Consider the following 22528-nt stretch of genomic DNA (forward strand, 5'->3'; position numbering starts at 1 on the left):
CACACCAGACCCGGCTGCTCCGGGCCTGGCCGCTCCCAGCCTGGCAGCTGCTGCTCCGGGCCTGGCCGCTCCCAGCCTGGCAGCCACTGCTCCGGGCCTGGCCGCACCAGACCCGGCTGCTCCGGGCCTGGCCGCTCCCAGCCTGGCAGCTGCTGCTCCGGGCCTGGCCGCTCCCAGCCTGGCAGCCACTGCTCCGGGCCTGGCCGCACCAGACCCGGCTGCTCCGGGCCTGGCCGCTCCCAGCCTGGCAGCCGCTGCTCCAAGCCTGGCCGCTCCCAGCCTGGCAGCCACTGCTCCGGGCCTGGCCGCACCTGACCCGGCTGCTCCGAGCCTGGCCGCTCCCAGCCTGGATGCTCCGTGCTTGGTTACTGCTGTTCTAGGCCTGGCTGCTCCCAACCCGGCTGCTCTGGGCCCGGCTTCTACGGGCCCGGCCACTCCGTGTCTCGGTGTTCCTGGACTGGCCACCCTGGGCTTGGCAGCCTCTGCCTCAGGCCTGGCTGCCACTGCCCCAGGTCTGGCTGCTCCAGTGCTGGCCATTGATGCTCTTGTTCTGGCTGCTGCTGCTCTGGGGCCTGGCCACTGCTGCTCCGGGCCCAGCTGCCACTGCCTTGTGCCTGGCCACTCTAGGCCTGGTCGCCGCTGTTCCAACATTCTGTCCCTTTTTTCTCTTTTTTTTTTTTCTTTTTTTTCTTAAAAAAAAACGCATTTATGTTGCAATGTTGGCTGGTGTGTTGAGTTCTGACTTAGTCTTTGATTTTTCAAGATCTTCTTTGTATTCTTTCTTAAGTAATTTTACTATCATTTGCTCTCACTTGATTTCTTCACATTGAGAACTTCTTTGGTTTCTTCCTCCTTGTCCTGGGAGCTCAGCAGGTTGGCCTGTGGCACCCCTTTGTTCTCCGCAGGCTCCTGTGCTGCTTCAGCCTGTTAACGGGGTCGGCGCTGCCCAGGAAGCAGCCCCCGTCCTTGGCTCCGTTGCCCGCGCTCAGCAGTCGAAGGCTCAGGGGCACCCCCCCCCCCCCCGGGGGGCCCCGTCGCCCAGCTCCTTGCTGGCGCCCAGCTGGCCGGTGTCCGGCAGGGGCTCCTGCTCCTCGTCGCGTTCCTCCAGTCTGGAGCTTTCTTTCTCCCTCCCACTAGGGGAGTCCAGGATCAGAGTCAACAGACTGTCCTCTGCGCACAGTGTGCGCGACTCCGGGGGCTCAGCCTTTCGCCGCGCTCCCAGGACTCCACCTCACAGCCCCGTCTCCCCCTGCCCGAGCCTGGGTCCCCAGGGACTGGCCCAGACCTGGAGTTCGGGGCGGTCTGGACTGAGGCTCAGCGCCGCCGCCGGAGGCTTTGTTTCTTCCGGCTAGGGTAATCCAGCATCAGAGTCAACATTCAGTCCTCTGTGCACAATGTGCGCGCGACTCCGGGGGCCCCGCCTTTCGCCGTCCCCCAGGATTCCGCCTCACAGCCCCGTCTCCCCCTGCCGGAGCCTGGGTCCCCAGGGTCTGGCCCATAACTTGGGGCTCAGTGCTGCCTGTTCGGGGGTTCAGCCCAGGCTGGGGGTTCTATTTCCTTCCTGCTAGGGAACGCCAGGCAGCACCCAGCCCTCTCCTCCTCTCCGGCTGCGACCTCTCCGCGCGTGCATGCATGCGAGCACGCAGCATGTCTCCGTACCTTAGGCTTTTTTTCAGCTCCTCTGATTTTCCTTCTGGTTTTCTCCCTCCTTCCTATTGTAGAGTTTTCAGTCAGTCGACTGCCTGTAGTTCTGGGCAATGTCCACTCTACATTTTAGTTGTATTTCATTAAAATTGTTGTGAGCTGCTGCGGCTAGGTGTCTACCCGAGCAGCCATCTTGGATCCTCCCACATGACTGTACTTTTAGATAATCTGAGGGGTACATTTAACCCCCACCTATATTTTTTAGCTTCTATGTAGGATGTAAACATGTTCCTAAAAATCCTGATGTTTTAATTATTACCTTACAGCTTGATTTCTTAATTCAGAGCTCTGCTGCCCGGTCTTCTTTAGGTCCCTGGTGTCACATTTCCACTGGGATGTTCTTTTGACATCCCTTCTAGCTTTGTCTACATGTTTTTTTCACTTTAATATTTTTGTTAAGATTATTATCTGTGCTGTAGTCAATATCTGTTATCTTTGTGTGTTTTTTAAAATTTTTACATGAAATAAAGTGCAAAAAAAAACCCAAAACAGTTACAACTTTATTTAAAAAGCTTCAATGCTTCCCTGTTACCTAATTTACACTCTTCATTTCAAATTTATATTCAAGCCTTTCCCTTCTACCCACAATTTGCAAATTTGGTTTTATATCCACTATTCTCCACTTGCACATTGTAGATCTGGCTCATGACTAACATAATGGCTACTCCCTGACTATGTACCTTTCCCCAGTTCAGTGTGTGGTGATTCTGTGAGCCAGCAGCTCCACCTGGATGACGTTTCACATTGTCTCACGTCTTGGAACCTCACAGCAGTTTTTCTATGTCATGTCTCTTTCTCTTCTCATGTTTGGTGTAGATATGTTATGTGTACACTTGACTTTTTTTAATCATAGTACATTGTGTGGAGTAGAGTTTTTTCTTATTTGTATATCCTATGCTGAGTTAAGCACAATTTTGGCACTTAGGAAGTAAGCTAGAATTTTTTTTTCTGTTGAATTACACTTATAGGTAGAAACCAGTATTGTTTCCAAGACTAAAGCTTGATTATCTGATAGGAGGCTTTACTTTGCCTGCCTGTCCTGTTGTAGAGATTATGGAATGGGCCAGCCTGGACAGCACGATTTGAAGGATTGATTTTACAGGATTCTCATCCTGACCAGAAAGACAAAGAAGAAACATAACGGCTAAGTAGTCCATGAATAAGGTTGAGAGAAATACTGAAAGTAGGAATGCAAAATATAGAAGCACTGAAGACCTAAGGTTCTGGCCTACTACTTGCTCTAAATTTGAAAATGTGATTTTTGTAAATTTGTGTAACTTTTTGTTCCTTTATTGTAGTTTCATGTTTATCTGGATGCAAACAGGAAAAGGAAATCCTCTGGTGGTTTATTTGGGGAAGGCCAAGTCATCAAAAAAATCACCTCAGACTGTCTGCCTCACCAAATTATATTTATACATACACAGAGAGACTTTCATACTGCGGGAAAGGAAAAACACAAGAAGTTTAATATTTGTCTTATCAGCCCTTCCACTGATAATACTTTTTTTTTATTTGGACTTAATTCATTTAGTAAAATCTTCTTGATGGTCTGCTATTTTAAGGGTTAGGATAAAGTGGTTGAAAGGCCAGGGCTCTGATCTTTTGTGTACCCTACCTTCATGAATATGGCATATCTTTTCACCTACCTTTTTTTATAACAGCTTTTGATACCTCTGAGGCCCTGTTGAGTTTTATTTTTGACTTTTTGCCTTCTCCTTGCTTTAGTTTGGGTATTTTTTATTGCCCTTCTTCAAGTTCATTCTTCTTAAAGTTTGGGTTTTTTTTTTATTGAGATCTCCCATTTTTTCCCTAATTATTTTTGTATTTTCTTTTAAATCTTTCAACTTCTTGATAATAAATGTTTATAGATCATGTCTTCTAATTCCTGTATCTCTGTCATTCCTGGACCTCTTTATAGTGATAGATTTTTCTCCTGTGATAGATCACATCTCTCTATAGTGATAGATCACATCTCTCTGCTTCTTCACCTACCTAGTAAGTTTTTGTTATATGTTGGACATTGAGGATACATTTAAAAAATTCTTATCGAGTTACTGTAGGATTAAATTTTCTGTTAAGAAGTTGTATCCTCAGAAGCATCATTCAATGACTTCCAGTCCTGGTGGTGGTCATCATATCTAACTTTACCTAAAAACTTGCTTGCTTTTGTTTTAGTCAAGGAATTAGACTTTGGACTCCATCTATGTAACTCACTTTATTTTACTTATTTTTAAATTACCAAAACTTAATTTTCTAGTATGATTTTGGCCACTTTTTTCTCATTTTTATTCTTAATTTTATTTTGGCACCATATTTCTCTTGTATATACTTAACATTTTAACAGTTTAGTATGTTCTCATAACTAATTTTATTCATCGTTTTGTATCCTACTTTGAAAAAAAGACAGGCAGAAGACAATTGTAAGGATAGATTAAATTCTTTTATTTGCACATGGCCTTAAAAGTTTTCTAAGAGTTCTTTAGTAGTCTTCTCCCCATCCCTACCCATGGCTTCCATTCTCTCTAAGGAACTATTTTCTTAAATGTCTTCACTCCTCAAGCAGATGACAATACCCCTATTGTCCATATAATTGAACTACATTTTGCTTTTTTTGTTATGAGCCATCCATCTTTTTATCACATGTAACCTAAAAGTTGAAATAATCTGGGTCAAGGGATGAAAACCTGATGAGGACAAGGGTAGTTTAAAAACTCAAATTTATAAGGTAGATTGTCCTTGAGAATTGATAAAGTGGAAAAAGGCTATTCCTGAGCTTCTGTATTCTGAAAAATTAAATTATCTTGTGTGCAAAATACTGATTTGTTTTTTAATACTACTTTCTTGTATTAAAATCAGTGTATGGCCAAAACCGGTTTGGCTCAATGGATAGAGCGTCGGCTTGGGGACTGAAGGGACCCGGGTTCGATTCCGGTCAAGGGCATATACTTTGGTTGCGGGCATATCCCCAGTAGGGGTTGTGCAAGAGGCAGCTGATCGATGACTCTCTCTCATCGATGTTTCTAACTCTCTATCTCTCTCCCTTCCTCTCTGTACAAAATCAATAAAATATATTTAAATAAATAAATAAATAATAAAATCAGTGTATGTAAATAAACTTGTGGAAAAATCATTTTAGCATGTACAGATGTTTAAAACTACTGCCTTTGAAAGGGGATTGTAATCTGCTAGCAAATTTGTGGTTCTGAAGGTATATTATTCAGAAACTAGTAGCTCTGCACACAAATCCATGCACCAGTAGCTCTCTGTGGAGCCTGGCCACTCTGTGCCCACTGCCTAGAGGCCCATCCGCGGCCACGTGCAGAACGCTTGTCAGCAAGTATTCCACCAGGCCACTCACGCTGCCCTCTCTTAGCAGCCACTCCCCTGGGACTGGGGGAGTCCAGCGGGGCTGAGAGGACTGGGCACCGCCGTTTTATGGCTATGGGTGCCGCCATCTTTGTGACAGAGTGATGGTTAATTTGCATATTACCCTTTCATTAGATAGTATGTACTCCACTAAAGCCATAAAAGTCCATAGCCAGAAAATAACTCAGGAGAGCATACTAGTCATAAGGTAGGATCACTCTTACATTTTCCTTAACAGCTTGTCTATAGATCTCAAGTTGAATATTTAATCTGGTTTAAATTAATTGTTTCTTAAAGCTGTGCAGAAATCTGAAGGAACTATAAAACAGAATCTTAGAAAACAAATTCAGTTGTGGGTATCAGTTTTAACTTTGAATTAACAATAGCCAAAAAGGGTAGTTTATTGATCCACAGAGAAAGCAGAGACAGTTCCAGCCTCAGGGAACCTGAGGATGCTTGCCAGGTGCGTCTGCCCATCTCTCTCTTGTCCTTTGGTGCTGGTAGCTTGCTTGCTCTTCCTCCCTCTCTCCTGTGATACTTCCTGTCAGATGCTCTTTGTGTCATGTCTTATCTTGCCTGCTCCGTTTCTAGTGCTTTGTTGCTCTGTCTTCCTATGTCTGCCTTTCTTGTTCAGTGTATTTCCCATCCCCCTGCCTCTTTCTCTGCCTATAGTTATATTTTCTCTCATGCTGCTCTGCATCACATTCTTCTGATTCAGGAATCAGAGAAAAAAGGACATTCTGCCCTCCAGTTCCAATTACAAAAATCCAGACGAGGTCTTTCTATCTTAGCTTACATAGCCACGGACTGGGCACTGTTCCCCACTGTAATCTCTGGGTTAAGTTGGAGGAGAACAGCAATTCCCTGAAAGAAGGAAGATCCTCTTCTGTGCAGAGTAAACAGTAAATGTTTGATAGGAGATGAGACTTAAATATTTGAAGATTATCTTCAACTCATTTTTTCTGTAACTGCTTCGGTATTCATGCTTTTTTATTAATATGTACCAAGAGAGTGCAATATTTAGAAATTTGCCAGTGAATCCACTTCAGGACCATTCTATTTTCTAAAAGATACCTTCGTTATTTTCTATAACTGATATTTAAGTTTACAGGTGTGTTTTTTTTTTATCTGCTAGTTCCTTTATAAGTATCTGAGACTAATGTTTCTAGAGTTGAGGTTATAAATATAAGCTTATATTAAAGATTGGTTAAAATAATTTCTGTTCTCTTTGATTGACACAATATTAGATTCAAGTAAGACATTGGGAAGTTATGAATATTTGTTGAGTCCTTCACAGTTGGTCTATTTTAGCACTTTTCAGTACTACTCTTTACCTCTTTTATACTTCTCTTCTTAATTTACATGATTACTTACCTTACTAAATTCTAAACCTTAGTGGTGAAAGAATGGTATTTTATATATAGCACCCAGTATATTAGTAAACTCATAAGTACTTATAAAATGATTGTTGGTAAACTGTCTTTATTTCTTGCATTTCATGCTTTAGGAAATGTATTTTTTAGAAATGGAAGTATTTGTAGGAAAACAGGTATTAAAACATTTAGTGATATTTGGGTCTTTTAACCATTTTCTATTTACCAAGTCAAATATATCACCTAAGTGTCATATCATGGAATGATGAGACTATTTTGGGCAGAGAGAAAACATTTTATAAATAAGTCTCATTTTGTTTTTGATACAACTTAAAATAATGCCTAATTCTTTATAACATTTGGTATTGAGGGATAGTTTTGATTAATTCAGACTGTGACATAATTTTTATAACATGAAGGTTTCTTTCTGCAGGCGACAGAAAGTGAAGTAGGAGATGTAGATTTAACACGTCTTCCAGAAGGACCTGTTGATTCTGAAGATGAAGAGGAGGAAGATGAAGAGATTGATCGAACAGATCCACTGCAGGGGCGAGATCTTGTCCGAGAATGTCTTGAAAAAGAACCTGCAGACAAAACTGATGATGACATTGGTAAGAAAAATATCTGTTCACAATAAGAATTTTATAGTTTAATTTAGATATACTTACCTATTGCTGCATAACAAATTACCCCCAAACTTAGTGACTTAAAACAACACACCTTGGGAGGCAAAGTGGGGTGGAATACATAGGGGACATTTGTAATAGAGTCAATAATTAAAAAGCAATACAAGCCAAAATTGGTTTGGCTCAGAGGATAGAGCGTCGGCCTGTGGACTGAAAGGTCCCAGGTTCGAATCCAGTCAAGGGCATGTACCTTGGTTGCGGGCACATCCCCAGTAGGGGGTGTGCAGGAGGCAGCTGATCGATGTTTCTCTCTCATCAATGTTTCTAACTATCTCTATTCCTTCCTCTCTGTAAAAAATCAATAAAATATTACAATAATAATTAAAAAAGCAATACAGGAAAACCCCTCACATCTTCTCACACATTTTCTGGGTCAGGAATTCAGGAGCAGCTTAGCTGAGTGGTTCTGACTCCATGTCAGGAGTTTGTAATACGAAGGTTGAAGTCATCTGAGGCTTTGCTGGACTGAGCTAGAGGACCTGTTTCCAAGGTGGCTACTGGCATGGCTTTTGGCACAAGACCCAAGTCCCCACCATGTGGGTCTCTCCAGAGGCTGCCTAAATGTCCTCGCAGCACGGCAGGCGGCTTTCCCCCAAAGCAAGTATAATAATTCAAGAGAGTAAGGCGGGTGCCACAATGTCTTTTATGATCTGGCTTCAGGAATGACATATCATTATTTCTTCAAAGTTCTATTTGTCACACAGAGCAACCCTCATATAATATGGGAGGGGAATGCATGAAGACATAAATATCAAGAGGGAGTTGTCATTTAGGGCCATCTTTGAGGCTAGTTGCCCCAATAAGAGAGCTTGTTTAGAGGGTCTAACGGTAGCACAGACACTTGTAAGCCCTTGATTGAAGAACAGTCCTCCTCTATTGGGGATGGTCATCCTTTTCAAGCATGCAGCCTTGGCATGGATGCTCATGGGAATGTGAGGGAAGAAGGGGTCACCAGCCTAGCCTACCACATTAACTGAATCAACCCTGAAAGTCACACAGATGTCACAGCCAGACCACTCTCACTCACATCCTGGCTGCCCAAATTTATAAAACCAAAGCTTTGATTCCATTAAAGTGGTTTTCCCGTTTGTGCTTATAAGACATTTAAAACATAATATATTGGTGTCCAATGTCTGAATTAGCTTTTTAAAAAAAATTTCTGTTATGAAAAATGTTTTTCTCTAGCTTGAAGAAGTATATATGTTTATAATTTCTGGTTAAAACTGAATTTTCTTCTATGTAATTTGTTACAGAAGTAGTAACTTCCGGAAGTTAACTAATGCTAAAGAAAGAAGAAAAAAAATTCTAAAGATGCTAATGTTAATTTTAAAGACAAAGATTACTTAGTTTCGTTATATATTGTTGATTCAATTAAGATTTTATCCTAGATTTTTCTGTATATGGTTATACTGCTGCTGTTCAAATCAGAAGATGCTGGTATTAATAGTAATCATAATCTGTGTGAGGATAAGTCAATACATTTGAACATGCCTTGCCACTCTAATGGTATATAGTTAAGTAACCTGCAGTTTAGTTTCATATTGAGAATATTATCTGGACAAAAACAAAGTGCTTTTTTTTATGATGAAGAATTATATGCTATCTATTTTCACAAAGCTTTTTTTTTTTAAATTGAAATATAACAAACTCCCAATTATCTGTGGGTGAATAGCACCTTATTGTTATTTCTGTGTCAGCCCATTGCTGACTCCTTATATATGTTTCTTCTGAATATTTATCTTTATTATTCATGTATTTATACCAGGGAATAACCTAAGGCACGCACTTATAAACATTTGTTGGTTGAAGAATTACCTTGTGTTTCGTTGAAAAATCTTGATCTAGAATTTACATTTGTTATTTCTAATTAATTATTAACATTTGTTAATAACATTTGTCTATTAAACTCTAGCCCAGTAAGAATTAGATGAAATGCTTTTTCACTAATCTATTAGATCAAAAGACATCACTGTACTAACCACTATATAGTGGCATCTCAGGCTAGGAAAATTAAATAACTCTCTAGCCTCATCCAAATCTATAGTTTCCCAGTTCTATCTGGAGTTTGTGAGTTCTGATATCTTCCATGTGCCTATATTTTCATGTGAGTCTGAATACATCTATTAACCAAATAACTCATTTTTTTAACCAGCATATATCTTGTGCCTTGATTTCTCTACTTTAGCAGCATATATTCATGAGCTGATTGAGAAATTGGGCATTGAATTCTAGATTTTATTATATGTTTAAAGTGTCCTTGATGGTCTCTGTACTACAATTTCTGTTTTTTAATAGAACAATTACTGGAGTTTATGCACCAGCTCCCCGCTTTTGCAAACATGACCATGAGTGTAAGGAGAGAACTCTGCTCAGTGATGATTTTTGAAGTGGTAGAGCAGGCTGGAGCTATTATTCTTGAAGATGGACAAGAGGTAGGTTAGCAAATAAATGTTACATATTATATAGTATGGGAGGTAATTTTCAGAATAATATAATTTCCATAAACTTGTGTGAATCTTGACTTCAAATTTATACACTTTGTTTTAAATGAACGCCGAGTTTTCAGTTGTTAAAATTTCTTAAGAGATAGGTTTTTAATTTTATTCTTGTATTTTGTCTTAATTTTTATTTCCTAGTATAGAATAAATGTTTAATAGTTAATATTTATTGGACCACATTTGTTTTTACTTCTCAAATTAAGCCATAAGGTTTTTTAAAAATTCATAATTATTATTCTATTTGTATATTTATATCATTTTTTAAAATGTTTATTAGGTATTTACTCAACTGTCCTTATCCCTTTTGTATGTTAATGTTCTTTTAAAAAAGAATGAGGTCAGCATTGATACAGATGCCTCCCAGGGGACTGCTATCAGCTAAGGCCTTTATGTAGCAATTCTAATGTCCAGAAATGCTCCCTGGCGGTCATGGATAGGTGAGGGGAGACTGCAGAGAAATTGAAAGGTATTATTGCTGTTAGAAAGTACTTCACTATTTTTCTTATCAAACTGATAAAAATTGCTGAGATAGTAGTCAGTGAACATTATGTATTGCCAGTATTTTTTCTGGAAAGTCATTTAGAAACTTTTAATATTGGCCCCAAATTATTAATAGTTTTTTACCTATTATTCTCCTTATGAGTGTCTTTCCTTGGGACATTATATAAAACTCAAAGATTTATGCCAAGAGGTGATCATTGCAGCATATTTATAATAGTGAAAATTGGAAGTGACCAAAAGTAATACAATTATAAGAAGGGGTTAACTGAATTATTATAAACCATGGGATGTAATATTATGTACATTAATATTAAGTCATTTTAAAGTTTGATGGAAATGCTTTTCAAACTCCATTTGGTGATTAAAAGAAGAAAGAGTAAAATAAGCTTCGATGGTTTGCATAGACAGGCATCAGGTATTACTGACAGTATTTAGTAATATAATCAGACCTTCCCTTTTTTAAATTATACAAGTTCTATTTATTGATTATTTTTTCAAGTTAACATATAATTATCTTTTTTATTAAAAAGAAGAATTCTTAAAACCTGTTTGTTTGTTTTTTCTCTATAGCTCGACTCATGGTATGTTATTTTGAATGGCACTGTAGAAATCAGCCATGCAGATGGAAAAGTGGAAAATCTCTTTATGGGAAATAGTTTCGGAATTACTCCCACTCTGGATAAGCAGCACATGCATGGAGTTGTTAGGACTAAAGTAGATGATTGCCAGGTAAGCTTATGTCTTTGGTCATACACTCTTGTTTGTTGACTTAAAATGGCTGAGCCTGTTTTTCCTTCCTTAAAATACAATAGCTTTATTTGAAAATTATCAGTTTCGAAAGTTCACAGTTAATATAGGAAATTAGATTTTATATCTCACATATTTGTGAGACTGAACAAATTGTAAAATTTTTTAAGAGGGTATACCAAATATTGGTTTGTTAAATTTCTGTCTGATATTAACCAGTTCATTCTTTTTTCTTTTCTTCTTTTAAATAAAGGAAAGAAATAGGAACTTCTAAGTTGTTTCTAATTCCTGCTTCATGTTTTCTTTGCATAGTATCAGTTTTGAGAGTAGTTCACTTCTCCTTTTAGAGCAGAATTCAAAATCAAAAACTCCTTGGTCTCTGTGCATGAATTATTTATTTTATCTTGATTTTTGTTAAGAATTAAAGGGATTAAGTCAAAAAGAACTGATGCCACTTGATTTTCTACCTTTGTGCTCTGCCTTGGTACGTAGTGATGTATTTATGTACTACAGATTTGTTAATTGTCCCCATGTTATTCTCGGACAGTTTGTCTGCATAGCCCAGCAGGATTATTGGAGAATTTTAAATCATGTGGAAAAAAATACCCATAAAGTTGAAGAAGAGGGAGAAATTGTTATGGTGCATGAGCATCGTGAACTAGATCGGAGTGGAACCAGGAAAGGACACATTGTAATCAAGGTGAGTGTTTTTACTTATTATTCTAGTGACTGGTAAAATAAAGCTTTAATCGTGGCTAGAAGGCTTTGAACCACTTTTTGAGTAGTGCAAGATAATTGATTAACTTTGAAATCTAATTTGAATAATTATTGGTACTTTTTGCTTTTTTTACAGTTGATTTTTACACATTTTATTGATGATGGTTGACATTGCTATTTAACAATGGATAGGATATTATTTTAGGATATACTGGTCAAAGTTCTCCTTAAATTCATTTTGTGATCCATTGATAATAGAAGTTAATTTCATCAAAGATGACAATATTTAGAAACAACAGAAAATGAAAGGACCAACCATAAAGGCATAAGGAATCTTAGATGAAAATGCAGTGCTTAGTGGATCCTTATAACGTTGAAATAAGCATTAACTTCTCTGAACCTTAGTTGTCTTGTCTGAAAATGCAGATGATATGAAAGGCTTTATTAGGGCTAAGTGAGGTAAATAAAAAAGATTGCACATTGTAGAATCTGAGTACTGATGCCCATGATGTTCTTCCTTCTAATTCCCTCTTTTCTACCCCATACCCTTTTGTCCTCTGATCACCCCCTCACTCTCCTGTCTATTTAAAACCCTCTAGATATAAAATAGAGCAACCCTAGTTGTAAGAGAAGAAATAATCACATGTTTCTCTTTTAAAGTTAATCTTGGTTGCAAAATAAGTAAGTGTTACAAATGTAATCGCTTATTTAATAATAAGAGGGACTGATGTCAGATAGGAGTCAGGCTGTTCCTCAGTTTTTGTTTTTGTTTTTTCTATGATAAGTATAAGTTTTGTATGTAGAAAATTGAGCATATGAATCGATTGCCTGGTGGTACTTATGGTTTTTAATACTTTATTTTTAAATGACTTTTTCAAATTTATAGAGAGCTCCTTGACTCAGATTCTTCAAGTGTTAGCATTTCACTGCATTTCTCCATTATCAGCAGTCTTTCTGAACCACTGAGAGCAATCTGCAAATGTAATGCCTCATCACTCCTAAATATTCCATTATGTATTTCCTTAAAACAAAAACACTCTACTGTATAAATAGCATAGAACCCTTCAAGCTAGGAATTGAGCATTGGTAAAGTAAAACCAGGTAGTCCACAGACCCTATTTAAATTTTTAACAACTATCCCAGCAATAGATCTTTTTTCCTGTCTGGTCCAGGATCTTATCTGGGAACACAGGTGCATTTAGGTTTACTCCAAGAACAGTCTTTTCCTGTTCATATTTTCAGTAGTTATAAAGAATACAGATCTTATATTTTGTAGTATGGCCCTCAACCTGCATATATCTATTCAGTGTTTCTTGATGACTAGACTCAAGTCATGCATTCCTGGCAGGAATTCTACATAAATGGTGTGCTCTTTTCAGTGCCTCGTATCAAGGAGCACATGTCAACCTGTCCCACCACCTTAATCACCTGTTTGTAACTTTTTTCATTGAAAAGTTACCATTTACCCTTTATAATTGATAAGTATTTGGAGGAGAGATGTTCTGTAGCAAAATGTTCTATAAGTCTCTATCCACCAGTCCTATTGACTATTCCTGCCTAAAATGGTGATATTCCCATTTCCACTATTTTTTTCTACATTTATTGTCATTCTATAAAGGTGAGCATTCTCTTATCATCAGTGTTGTTTCAATGGTCAAGTTTTCCCAGAGTTGGCCAGTAAGATTCTCTTAAGACTGATTCCTGTATCCTTAAAAACACACACACACACACACACAAACCCAAAACAAAACACGTTTTTATTGATTTTTAGAGAAAGAGAAGGAGGGAGGGAAAGGGATAGAAAGATAGAAACATCTATGAGAGAGAAATTTTGTCAATCAGCTGCCTCCTGCACACGCCCTACTGACCAGGAATCGAACCGATGACTTCTTGGTTCCTGGGTCAGCAGTGCTCAACCACTGACCCACACTAGCCAGACTCCTGTATCCTTTTGACAAACCATTGACCCACACTGGCCAGGCTCCTGTATCCTTTTGACATGTCACCATCATTTTTTGAGAGTTTCCTTACTATCTAGCAAAGCAAGGTGTTCCAGGTTCACTTTATATTTACAGCTTTGAAATCATTAACTTCTCTAGAGTTTCCTGGATTATTCTAGTGGAGAAGAGCATTTGAAAACCAAGATCTGGGCATTTACTCATTGCCACTGAAGTATCATTGCTTTGCAAGCAGGTCAAGTGGGCTGCGAGTTTGACGTGCTTGTTCTAGTGCCTCTCAGGCAGAGCTTAAGAAATCTATTATAATAAAAGCGTAATATGCTAGTTAGATTAGACCAGCGTTTTTCAACCGCTGTTCCGCGGCACACTAGTGTGCCGCGAGATGTTGCCTGGTGTGCCATAGGTGCAGACAAGACAAGAATTTTATAATTTTTCACTATTTTGTTTACTTAATATTTCATAATAAAGTAATTATAAAATACTTTCTTTGTGTTTATTTGATTCCTATTCGAGAGAATTACTTTATATATAGTCAATATAGGCACAGAGTTAAATTTTTTAACATTTTCTAATGGTGGTGTGCCTCGTGATTTTTTTCATGAAACAAGTGTGCCTTTGCCCAAAAAAGGTTGAAAAACACTGGATTAGACTACCTTCCAGATGATCTTTCAGACAAAGCCGGGGCTGTGAGGAAAGCCAGGGTCCAGGGTGCCTGCTGGTGGCGGGAGGGAAGCCCGGGTCCCAGGTGCCAGAGGGAAGTCCAGGTCCTGAATGCCAGAGGGAAGGCAGTGCTGGCAGCCAGGAGAAGGAAGGCCTACTCTTGCACACATTTCGTGTGGGCCTCTAGTATATGTATATTTTAACTATAAATACATACACATCTATAACTTCTGTATATCTATCCATTTATCTGTAACAATCTTGAGTTCATACCAATACTTCCAATAATTACTATACAATAGTTTTTTGTTTGGTTTGGTTTTTTATATATTTTTATTGATTTCAGAGAGAGAGGAAGAGGGAAAGATAAAAGCATCAATGATGAGAATCATCAATTGGTTGCCTCCTGCACGCCCCCTACTGGGGATCAAGTCCATAACCCAAGCTTTGTGCCCTAAGCAGGAATCAAACCCTGACTTCCTGAGCCATACAAGCCAGGCTACAACAGTTTTTTCTAGTTTTTCCTTTCTATATTTGTAAATAACTTTCCCAACAGTGGCTCTTTTTACGCTTTGTATAATTACTTATTTGCTCATCATAACCAATCTCTACAGCCAGCAATCTCCTTCACCAGGCAGCTTTATCCTCAATGTCTCCCAGTATCCAGCTTATGGGATGCTACTGAGAACTTCAGTGACGTGCTTTTACATGACTCTATAAAGTTTTAAACATATGACCTAGTCTCCATAGCTCTCCTGTCTCAATGACTTAGCCTAGTCCCCACAAGTATCCTGCCTCAATTATTTAGCCCAACGATTTTCAACCTTTTTCATCTAATGACACACATAAACTAATTATTTTTTTAAAATATATTTTATTGATTTTTACAGAGAGGAAGGGAGACAGATAGAGAGCTAGAAACGTCAATGAGAGAGAAACATGGACCAGCTGCCTCTTACACACCCCCTACTGGGGATGTGCCCGCAACCAATGTACATGCCCTTGACCGAAATCGAACCTGGGACCTTTCAGTCCGCAGACCAACGCTCTATCACTGAGCCAAACTGGTTTCAGCTAAACTAATTTTTGAAATTTCTGTGACACACCAAACATATTTTTTGCCAACCTGACAACAAAAATAGATATAGTTTTAATTCATTCACACCATCCACCTATTGTTGTGTTGGTTGTTGTCATATTTTTATTTAACAACGTGAGGGAAAAGAGTTCAGTGCCCCTGACTAGTCGGATATTGCATGTTTTAAAAATTATTAGTGCACATAAGTTGAAAATCACTCATTTAGCCAATCAGAATAATGGCCTTCAACATGTTGATCATTTCCACCCATGACTTACATACACGATCTAAGAACCAGATTTTAAGTGACTTCAAATCTTGATTAGCCTAATAATAAACCCAGTGTGGTGCTCGTAGATTGTTTTGGAGGGTGGGAGAAGATTGGGAATGACCTGTGTTGCCTTTTTCCTTAAGTAGGTTAAATGAAGAGCCTTATTTCTGACTTCCTGTTAGAAAAATTATTTACATACATTGGTAGTAATAGGTACTTAAAAAAAAACCTTAGATATGAACACTGTTAGGATTAGTGTATGTTTTCTATTTAGTTATTTTGATCCATGAACTGTTTGGATGAATGAAACAAATTAAAATTTGAGGTTATGGACAGCAGTCATGTTTTTATATTTGGCTTAGCATCTGGTTTATTTCTGTATTTGTTTTGTGTACCTACTTTTGAAAAGGCTGCAAAAGTAATTCTAACATTGACTGAGAAGCTCAAAGATGAGCAGTAGGTAAATGTTATTTACATTCCTTTTTATAAATTTAGAGACAGGCAAGCAGTTAATACTCTGAGTTATGTAAAAATTCTAGAACTTCTGGTTCCTCTAAGATGGTTAATTAGCATAGAGAAACTAAAGAAGAGGAAACTTCTATTCTGGGAAGTAGCAACAATAAAACAAGCGATCCTGAACTGGTGTGCTGTTCCTGTAGCCTGAGGCAGAAGATAATTTGCAATAGATTAATTTGGAGGAAAGTTGTCAGTGTTTTGTTGTTGTTGTTGGTTGGTTGGTTTTAATGGGATTTTTAAATATACACACACACACACACACACACACACAAATATATTTTATTTTATTTTTTATTTATTTATTAATTTATTTATTTATTTATTTTTGGTTAATCCTTATCCGAGGATAGTTTTCCATTGTTTTTGTTCTGTTTTGTTCTTTTTGGTTTTTTGTTTTGTTTTTTTTGTTTTTTTAGAGAGAGTAGAAGAGAGAGGGAATGACAGAGAAATATCTATATGACAGAAACACATGAATGGTTGCCTCCTGTACAGGCCGAGCAGGAAAGCACCCTGCAACCAAGGTGTGTGCTGTTGACCTGAATAGAACCCGGGACCCTGTGGTCCGCAGGCCGATGCTCTATCCACTGAGCCAAATCAGCTAGGGCTAAAAAATATATTTTTATTGACTTTAGAGAGGAAAGGACCGGGTAAGTGAGATAGAAACATCAATGATGAGAGAGTATTATTGATCAGTTGCCTCCTGCATGCCTTCTACTGGGGATTTAGCCTGAAACCAGGCATGTACCCTTTACCAGAATCAGACTCAAGATCATTCAGTCCACAGGCCAATACTCTAGCCACTGAGCCCAACCAGCTAGGGTAGGATTTTTTTGTTTGTTTAAGTTTTAACTCTCAACTCTTCCTTCTGTTGCCTTGGGTGAATCATCATTACATCCCCCCTTTGCAGTATAATTGGCAGTAACAGTCCACACCAGGGGTAAATCAGTGAAATTTAAACGCCCTGCCACAATGAAATGCCAATAAAAAAAAAAAAAGCTACAGCAGAATAAATTTTTATTCTTTTTCCTTTTTTCTCTGTAAACCTGGGGTGAGGAGCCTTTTTTCTGCCAAGGGCCATTTGGATATTTATAACATCATTGACTTACTGTAATTCACTTACAATAAATTTATAGTGCTATGAAAAAAAACTCGTAGATTTACTGAATTTCAATTGCTGCCTGCGGTTGCCTTGGCAGGGCCAGCCCAAATGATTTCAAAGGCCTTACCCAGCCATCAGGCTGGATGTTCCCTGCCCTGCTCTAAATCTGGATGCTGATGGATTACAGCCTATAGAGACTACCTAATCCCTGAGCTAAGTGCTTTTAGAGAGAAACTCTTCTTTGAGGACTTGTCTAATGGAGTGGCTACAATGGGAAGTGATTAGTAGCAGTTCTTTCATATTTGAGCTATTTGTTTATTTTTTAATCTTTTCTATCTTTGGATTTTTAGGCAACACCCGAACGACTCATCATGCATTTAATAGAAGAGCATTCCATTGTGGACCCAACTTATATAGAAGATTTTCTATTAACTTATAGGACGTTTCTTGAAAGTCCTTTGGATGTTGGAATTAAACTATTGGAATGGTTTAGAATTGACAGCTTAAGAGATAAGGTTTGTATTATAAGTGTAAAGGACGTGGAAGTGATTTTAACCATTAAATTTTATTCATAAAACCTTTTGCAGTTGATAAATTAAATGTTTATTTTATTTTTATAAAATTCAATTCACCTAAAAAAAAAAAATAGTGAGCTAGTATTGATGTATCTCTGTATAGTTAACTTTATGACAAAACTAGAGGCCTGGTGCATGGTGGGGTTGTCCCTCAGCCCAGGCTGCATCCTTTCCAATCTGGGACTGCTGGCTCCTAACCACTCACCTGCCTGCCTGCCTGATTGCCCCTAACCACTCCCCTGCTGGTCTGATTGATGCCTAACTGCTCCCCTGCTGTCATCATCATCCCCAACTGCCCTGGCTTGCCAGCCAGATCATCCCCTGCTGCCTTCCCCTGCAGGGCTGAGTGAGGCTGGGTAAGTCTGGATGCTGCGGGGACTGGGTGAGGCTGGACACTGTGAGGCTGGATGCTGCGGGGACTGGGTGAGGAGGGGCTGAGGAGACTGGTGGACTCCAGCTGGATGAGGTGATCCAGAGGGGACTGGGGGACTGGCTGGCTGAGGGGACTGAAGGACTCTGGCTGGATGAGGCGGGCCTGAGGGGACTGGGTGCTGCCATCTTGTGGCTGTTGGCGCCACCATTTTGTGAGGGCATGATGGTCAATTAGCATATTCCCTTTTTATTAGATAGGATAGTGTGTTAAAAGTGGATATGAGCTTATAAGACAAAAACAAAAATAAGGCTGTGATGTAGCTGCAAATTCAGAGAACACAATAGCCACATGAGAGTATTGCTGAACTTTCTCAAAATATTTCATTGTTTCTGAAAGATATTTAAAAGTTGATTAATAGTTTAGAAAGAATATTTACCAAGTAAATTTTTTTTAAGAGGGCTTAGATTGTAAGCTGCAATATAGAATATGTTGATTTTTCTTATAGAATCATTTGAAAACTGTTGGTCTTTTTTATCTTAGTTTATATCTGCTGTGCCTTATTTAAATCTACCTTTGAATATTTTTTGCATTAAATAGTTGTCTATTTTAAATAGATTATCTTAACCTCATTTCCTTTTTTCTTTTTTTTTAATATATATTTTATTGATTTTGTACAGAGAGGAAGGGAGAGAGAGAGAGAGTTAGAAACATCGATGAGAAAGTCATAGATCAGCTGCCTCTTGCACACCCCCTACCGAGGATATGCCCGCAACCAAGGTACATGCCCTTGACCGGAATTGAACCTGGGTCCCTTCAGTCCCCAAGCCGACACTCTATCCATTGAGCTAAACCGGTTTCGGCCTTAACCTCATTTCATGGGGTGTTCATACATATATAATGGAAAGACTGGTAATGCCTTGCAAATTGGTGGAATTCTGTTATTTTAAGAAACATTAAAGTAGGTCCATAATTGCTTAGTGTGTCTGAATTATATTTTAAAGGAAATAAGTTAGAATTAGCTGGACTGCATTATTCTATTGTTTAAAAAACTAAAATGTCCAAAACTATAGGCTTACCCCTCCCTTTCCCCCCAGGATTATAAAGAGTTACTTTGATTGGTGGGGAAATAAAGGGTGCTAAGAGTGAACAAAAATTATGTAGGGACAACTAGATATCCACGTGCCAAAGAATTAACTCAAAGTGTATCAGAGACCTAAAATAAGAGCTAAAACTATAAACTCTTAGAAAAAAAAAAGGGGGTACAAAAATCATAACCTTGGATTTGGCGATGTTTTCTTAGATACATGATACTCAAAGCACAAGCAATAAAGGAAGAAATAGATAAATTGAGTCGTATCAAAATTTAAAATGTGGTATAGCCATATAATAAAATATTATTTAACCATAAAAAGGAATGAAAAACAGGTATGGTCCTTGAAAACAATATGCTAAGTGGAAAACCAGGCATAAAAGTTCACATATTGTTCGAAATCCACAATAAGCAAATACCACAGAAAAGCAAATTAGTGGCTGCAGAGAAGCCAGAATAGGAGCTAACTGCTTAATTGGAATGGGGCAGTGAAAATGTCCTGGAACTACTCTGTTTCCCTGAAAATAAGACATCCCCTGAAAATAAGACCTACCACAACTTGGGGAGAAAAAATTAATATAAGACACTGTCTTATTTTCGGGGAAACGGGGTAGGTAGTGGTGATAGTTGCACACCACTGTGAATGAGCTAAATGCCAACATTTAAAGTGGTCAAATAGTGGTTTTATGTGTATTCTATCACAATTCTTAAAATACATGACATACTTTGCATAGTTAGCTAGGCACATTATTCAATTCAACTTCCATTTGCTAGCTTTTAATTTTTCTGTTAATTTGTGACACAAAGTAAAAGCAATTCAAAACTTTGAAAACTCACAGTATTTATAAATGAAATAAGTTTCAAATTTGTTTTTGTTACAATTTTAGTTAAATGGTCCTGGCTATGGCAACACTTTTTATATGTTTGTCCTCAGAAGCTTGCATTTTAGGATACTGTCTGAAATATATATCTCATGTTCTTACATGTTAACATCTAGGTTTGTGTATTCTCTCTGAGGACAGAGTCTTGGCTCTATGTTACTTTTATTCCCAAGCTCAACTAAACCATGTGTCTCTGTTAGAATGTACCTTTTGAGTACAGGAAAGGAAAGAGGGTGTTAGTCATGTGTAGGAAAGGGAGGAGAGAGGGTTAACCATAAAACTTAGTTCTGGACATGTTTTTGGAATCTTGTGAAAGAATGTCTCTCATAACCTCATACTGCCTTCTTCATGTTTCCACAGGTAACACGGATTGTCTTATTATGGGTAAATAATCATTTTAATGATTTTGAAGGTGATCCTGCTATGACTCGATTTCTGGAGGAATTTGAAAAAAATCTGGAAGATACGGTAAGGCTCAAAAGAATTTATCTTTTTTTTTATTATTTTTTTTCAGAGTTTAGGGATTCCTCCTCCATTCTCCCCAGGAACAGCAATTCAGAACAGCTTTCATCTTGTGTGTCTTGAATGTCTGTTCTGAGAACTTCCATATTCATATTCTGTTCTATTCATCTTCTGCCACTCCAACCCAGAAAAACATCATGCTTCCTCCTGACTCTTCTGTTTCTACTATAAGACTAATGATAATATTTTCTCCTAGTCACCCAGGCTTATAAACTCCTGTGCATATGTGGTCTCCCTCTCTGCCTTGATTTCTCTTGGTCAAGATGTACAGAGTTGCTCAAGTGACCTGGGTCACTATACACATATTTCCCATGGTCTGTCTCAGCCACTTCTTCTTCTTCTTTCTTCTTTCTTCTTTCCTTTTTTTTCTTCTTCTGCCATTGATTTTTAGAGAAAGTGGAAGGAAGGGGACAGGGGAGAGAGAAGAGAGAGGAGAGAAAAAGAAACATGGATGTGAGAGGGACACACCGATTAGTTTCCTCTTGCATGCGCCCTTACCAGCAGCAGAGATCAATCTGCAACCGACCCTTGACTGGGAATTGAACCTACAACCCTTCAGTGTACAGACTCACACTTTACCCACTGAGCACACTGGCCAGGGCTCAGCCATTTCTTCTTCACTCCCCAATTTAGGCCCTCATTTTCTTATGCCTAATCTGTTATAAAAGCCTCCTAGAATTGTAGTTCTAGTCTCTCTTCTTTCTAATTCATTCTTTGTGGTCAAAAGATTGTTTTTAAACCACAAATGAGATGACTATTATTCTGTCAATAAACCGAAGTGTTTCCTACCAAAATAATTCCTCACTTGTATATTCAGGTCTCTCATGTACTGTACATTTTAGCCTTTTTTCTATGAACCCTTGATTATAGCCAACCAGGTTACTTTATCTTCTTTTCTAAAGTTCTCTCAAGCCGTAATTCTCTACTTCAAGTTTTCCAGATGTGCTTCAGGGCCTGTCTTAGATATATCATTTCTACATTAGATTTTCTGAGTCATCCTTCTGCATGATTTCACTTGTTCTAAATATTTAACACCTAAAATAATCATCTCAAGGTGCTTGCAGTAGCTATTTATAAATATATTTTATTCTCCTAGCTAGATATAAAATTTTGAACTGCAACTGAGTTGTCTTTGCTTCAAGTAACTGCAATTTCAGGAAGTAAATAATAATATAGCTGAGGAACCATTGACTAAATTAACACCCCAAACCCATCACTTGCTATATGTGAACTTGGACAATTGCCTCAACTTTTGTGCCTCAGTTGTCTTATTTTATAGATAGCCGTCCCTAGTATTTATAGATAATCGTCCCTAGTTTGGAATGTTATGAGGATTATAATGAGCTAATGAGTGTAATAATCTAAGAACAAAACGGGCACATAGCAAATGCTCAAGAATTATTGTTATTAGTCATAGAGTATAAGTAGATTGAGTTGCATAAAGAGGGGAAATTGGCAGACTTTTGTCCCTTTTTCTACTCCTTGGTTCCTCTAGCCTTTTGGGCATCACGTCTGCTTGTATGCAAAATGGGAGTTTGAATGGAACTGGGAAGCCTGACTAAGGTCATAGAGGCCTCCATCATTTGGGTCCTCCAGTGCTGGCTTGAATATATATTCAAGGGGCTAATGGAAGACAGAAGGGACCTTACAATCATGGGACTCCCCCTCCCCCCCTCCACCCCTCCAGTAATCAGCTAGTCATCAATTATTTATGGAATTCTACTTTATACTTCAAAGTGTTATATAGAATCAGGACAGATGTAAGACTTGGTCCTTACCCTGAAAAAACATCAGCTTTTTGTTATGGACATGACATTTATACATATTACACTATTTTGGAGTAGTTGGATGTTAAACTGGTATTAGAACATAGAAGTTAGAATATTACTAAGTTTAAATAATATCTAAAATAA

The 22528-nt window shown here is 38.4% G+C and overlaps 1 protein-coding gene across 6 annotated transcripts in view; it reads left to right on the plus strand.

Annotated features, from left to right (window-relative positions):
• RAPGEF6 (Rap guanine nucleotide exchange factor 6) overlaps positions 1-22528 on the plus strand; it is a 156960-nt gene that overhangs the window by 67186 nt on the left and 67246 nt on the right. For all 6 annotated transcript variants that reach the window (XM_084886552.1, XM_084886553.1, XM_084886548.1 and 3 more), the window contains 6 exons: positions 6877-7054; positions 9425-9561; positions 10699-10857; positions 11423-11575; positions 17525-17689; positions 20454-20561. In XM_084886552.1, the coding sequence (XP_084742678.1) occupies positions 6877-7054; positions 9425-9561; positions 10699-10857; positions 11423-11575; positions 17525-17689; positions 20454-20561 (900 nt within the window). The remainder of the gene's footprint in view (positions 1-6876; positions 7055-9424; positions 9562-10698; positions 10858-11422; positions 11576-17524; positions 17690-20453; positions 20562-22528) is intronic.

Source organism: Pipistrellus hanaki, assembly GCF_964339955.1.
Source record: "Pipistrellus hanaki genome assembly, chromosome: 5".
In the NCBI taxonomy this organism is placed as follows: domain Eukaryota; kingdom Metazoa; phylum Chordata; class Mammalia; order Chiroptera; family Vespertilionidae; genus Pipistrellus; species Pipistrellus hanaki.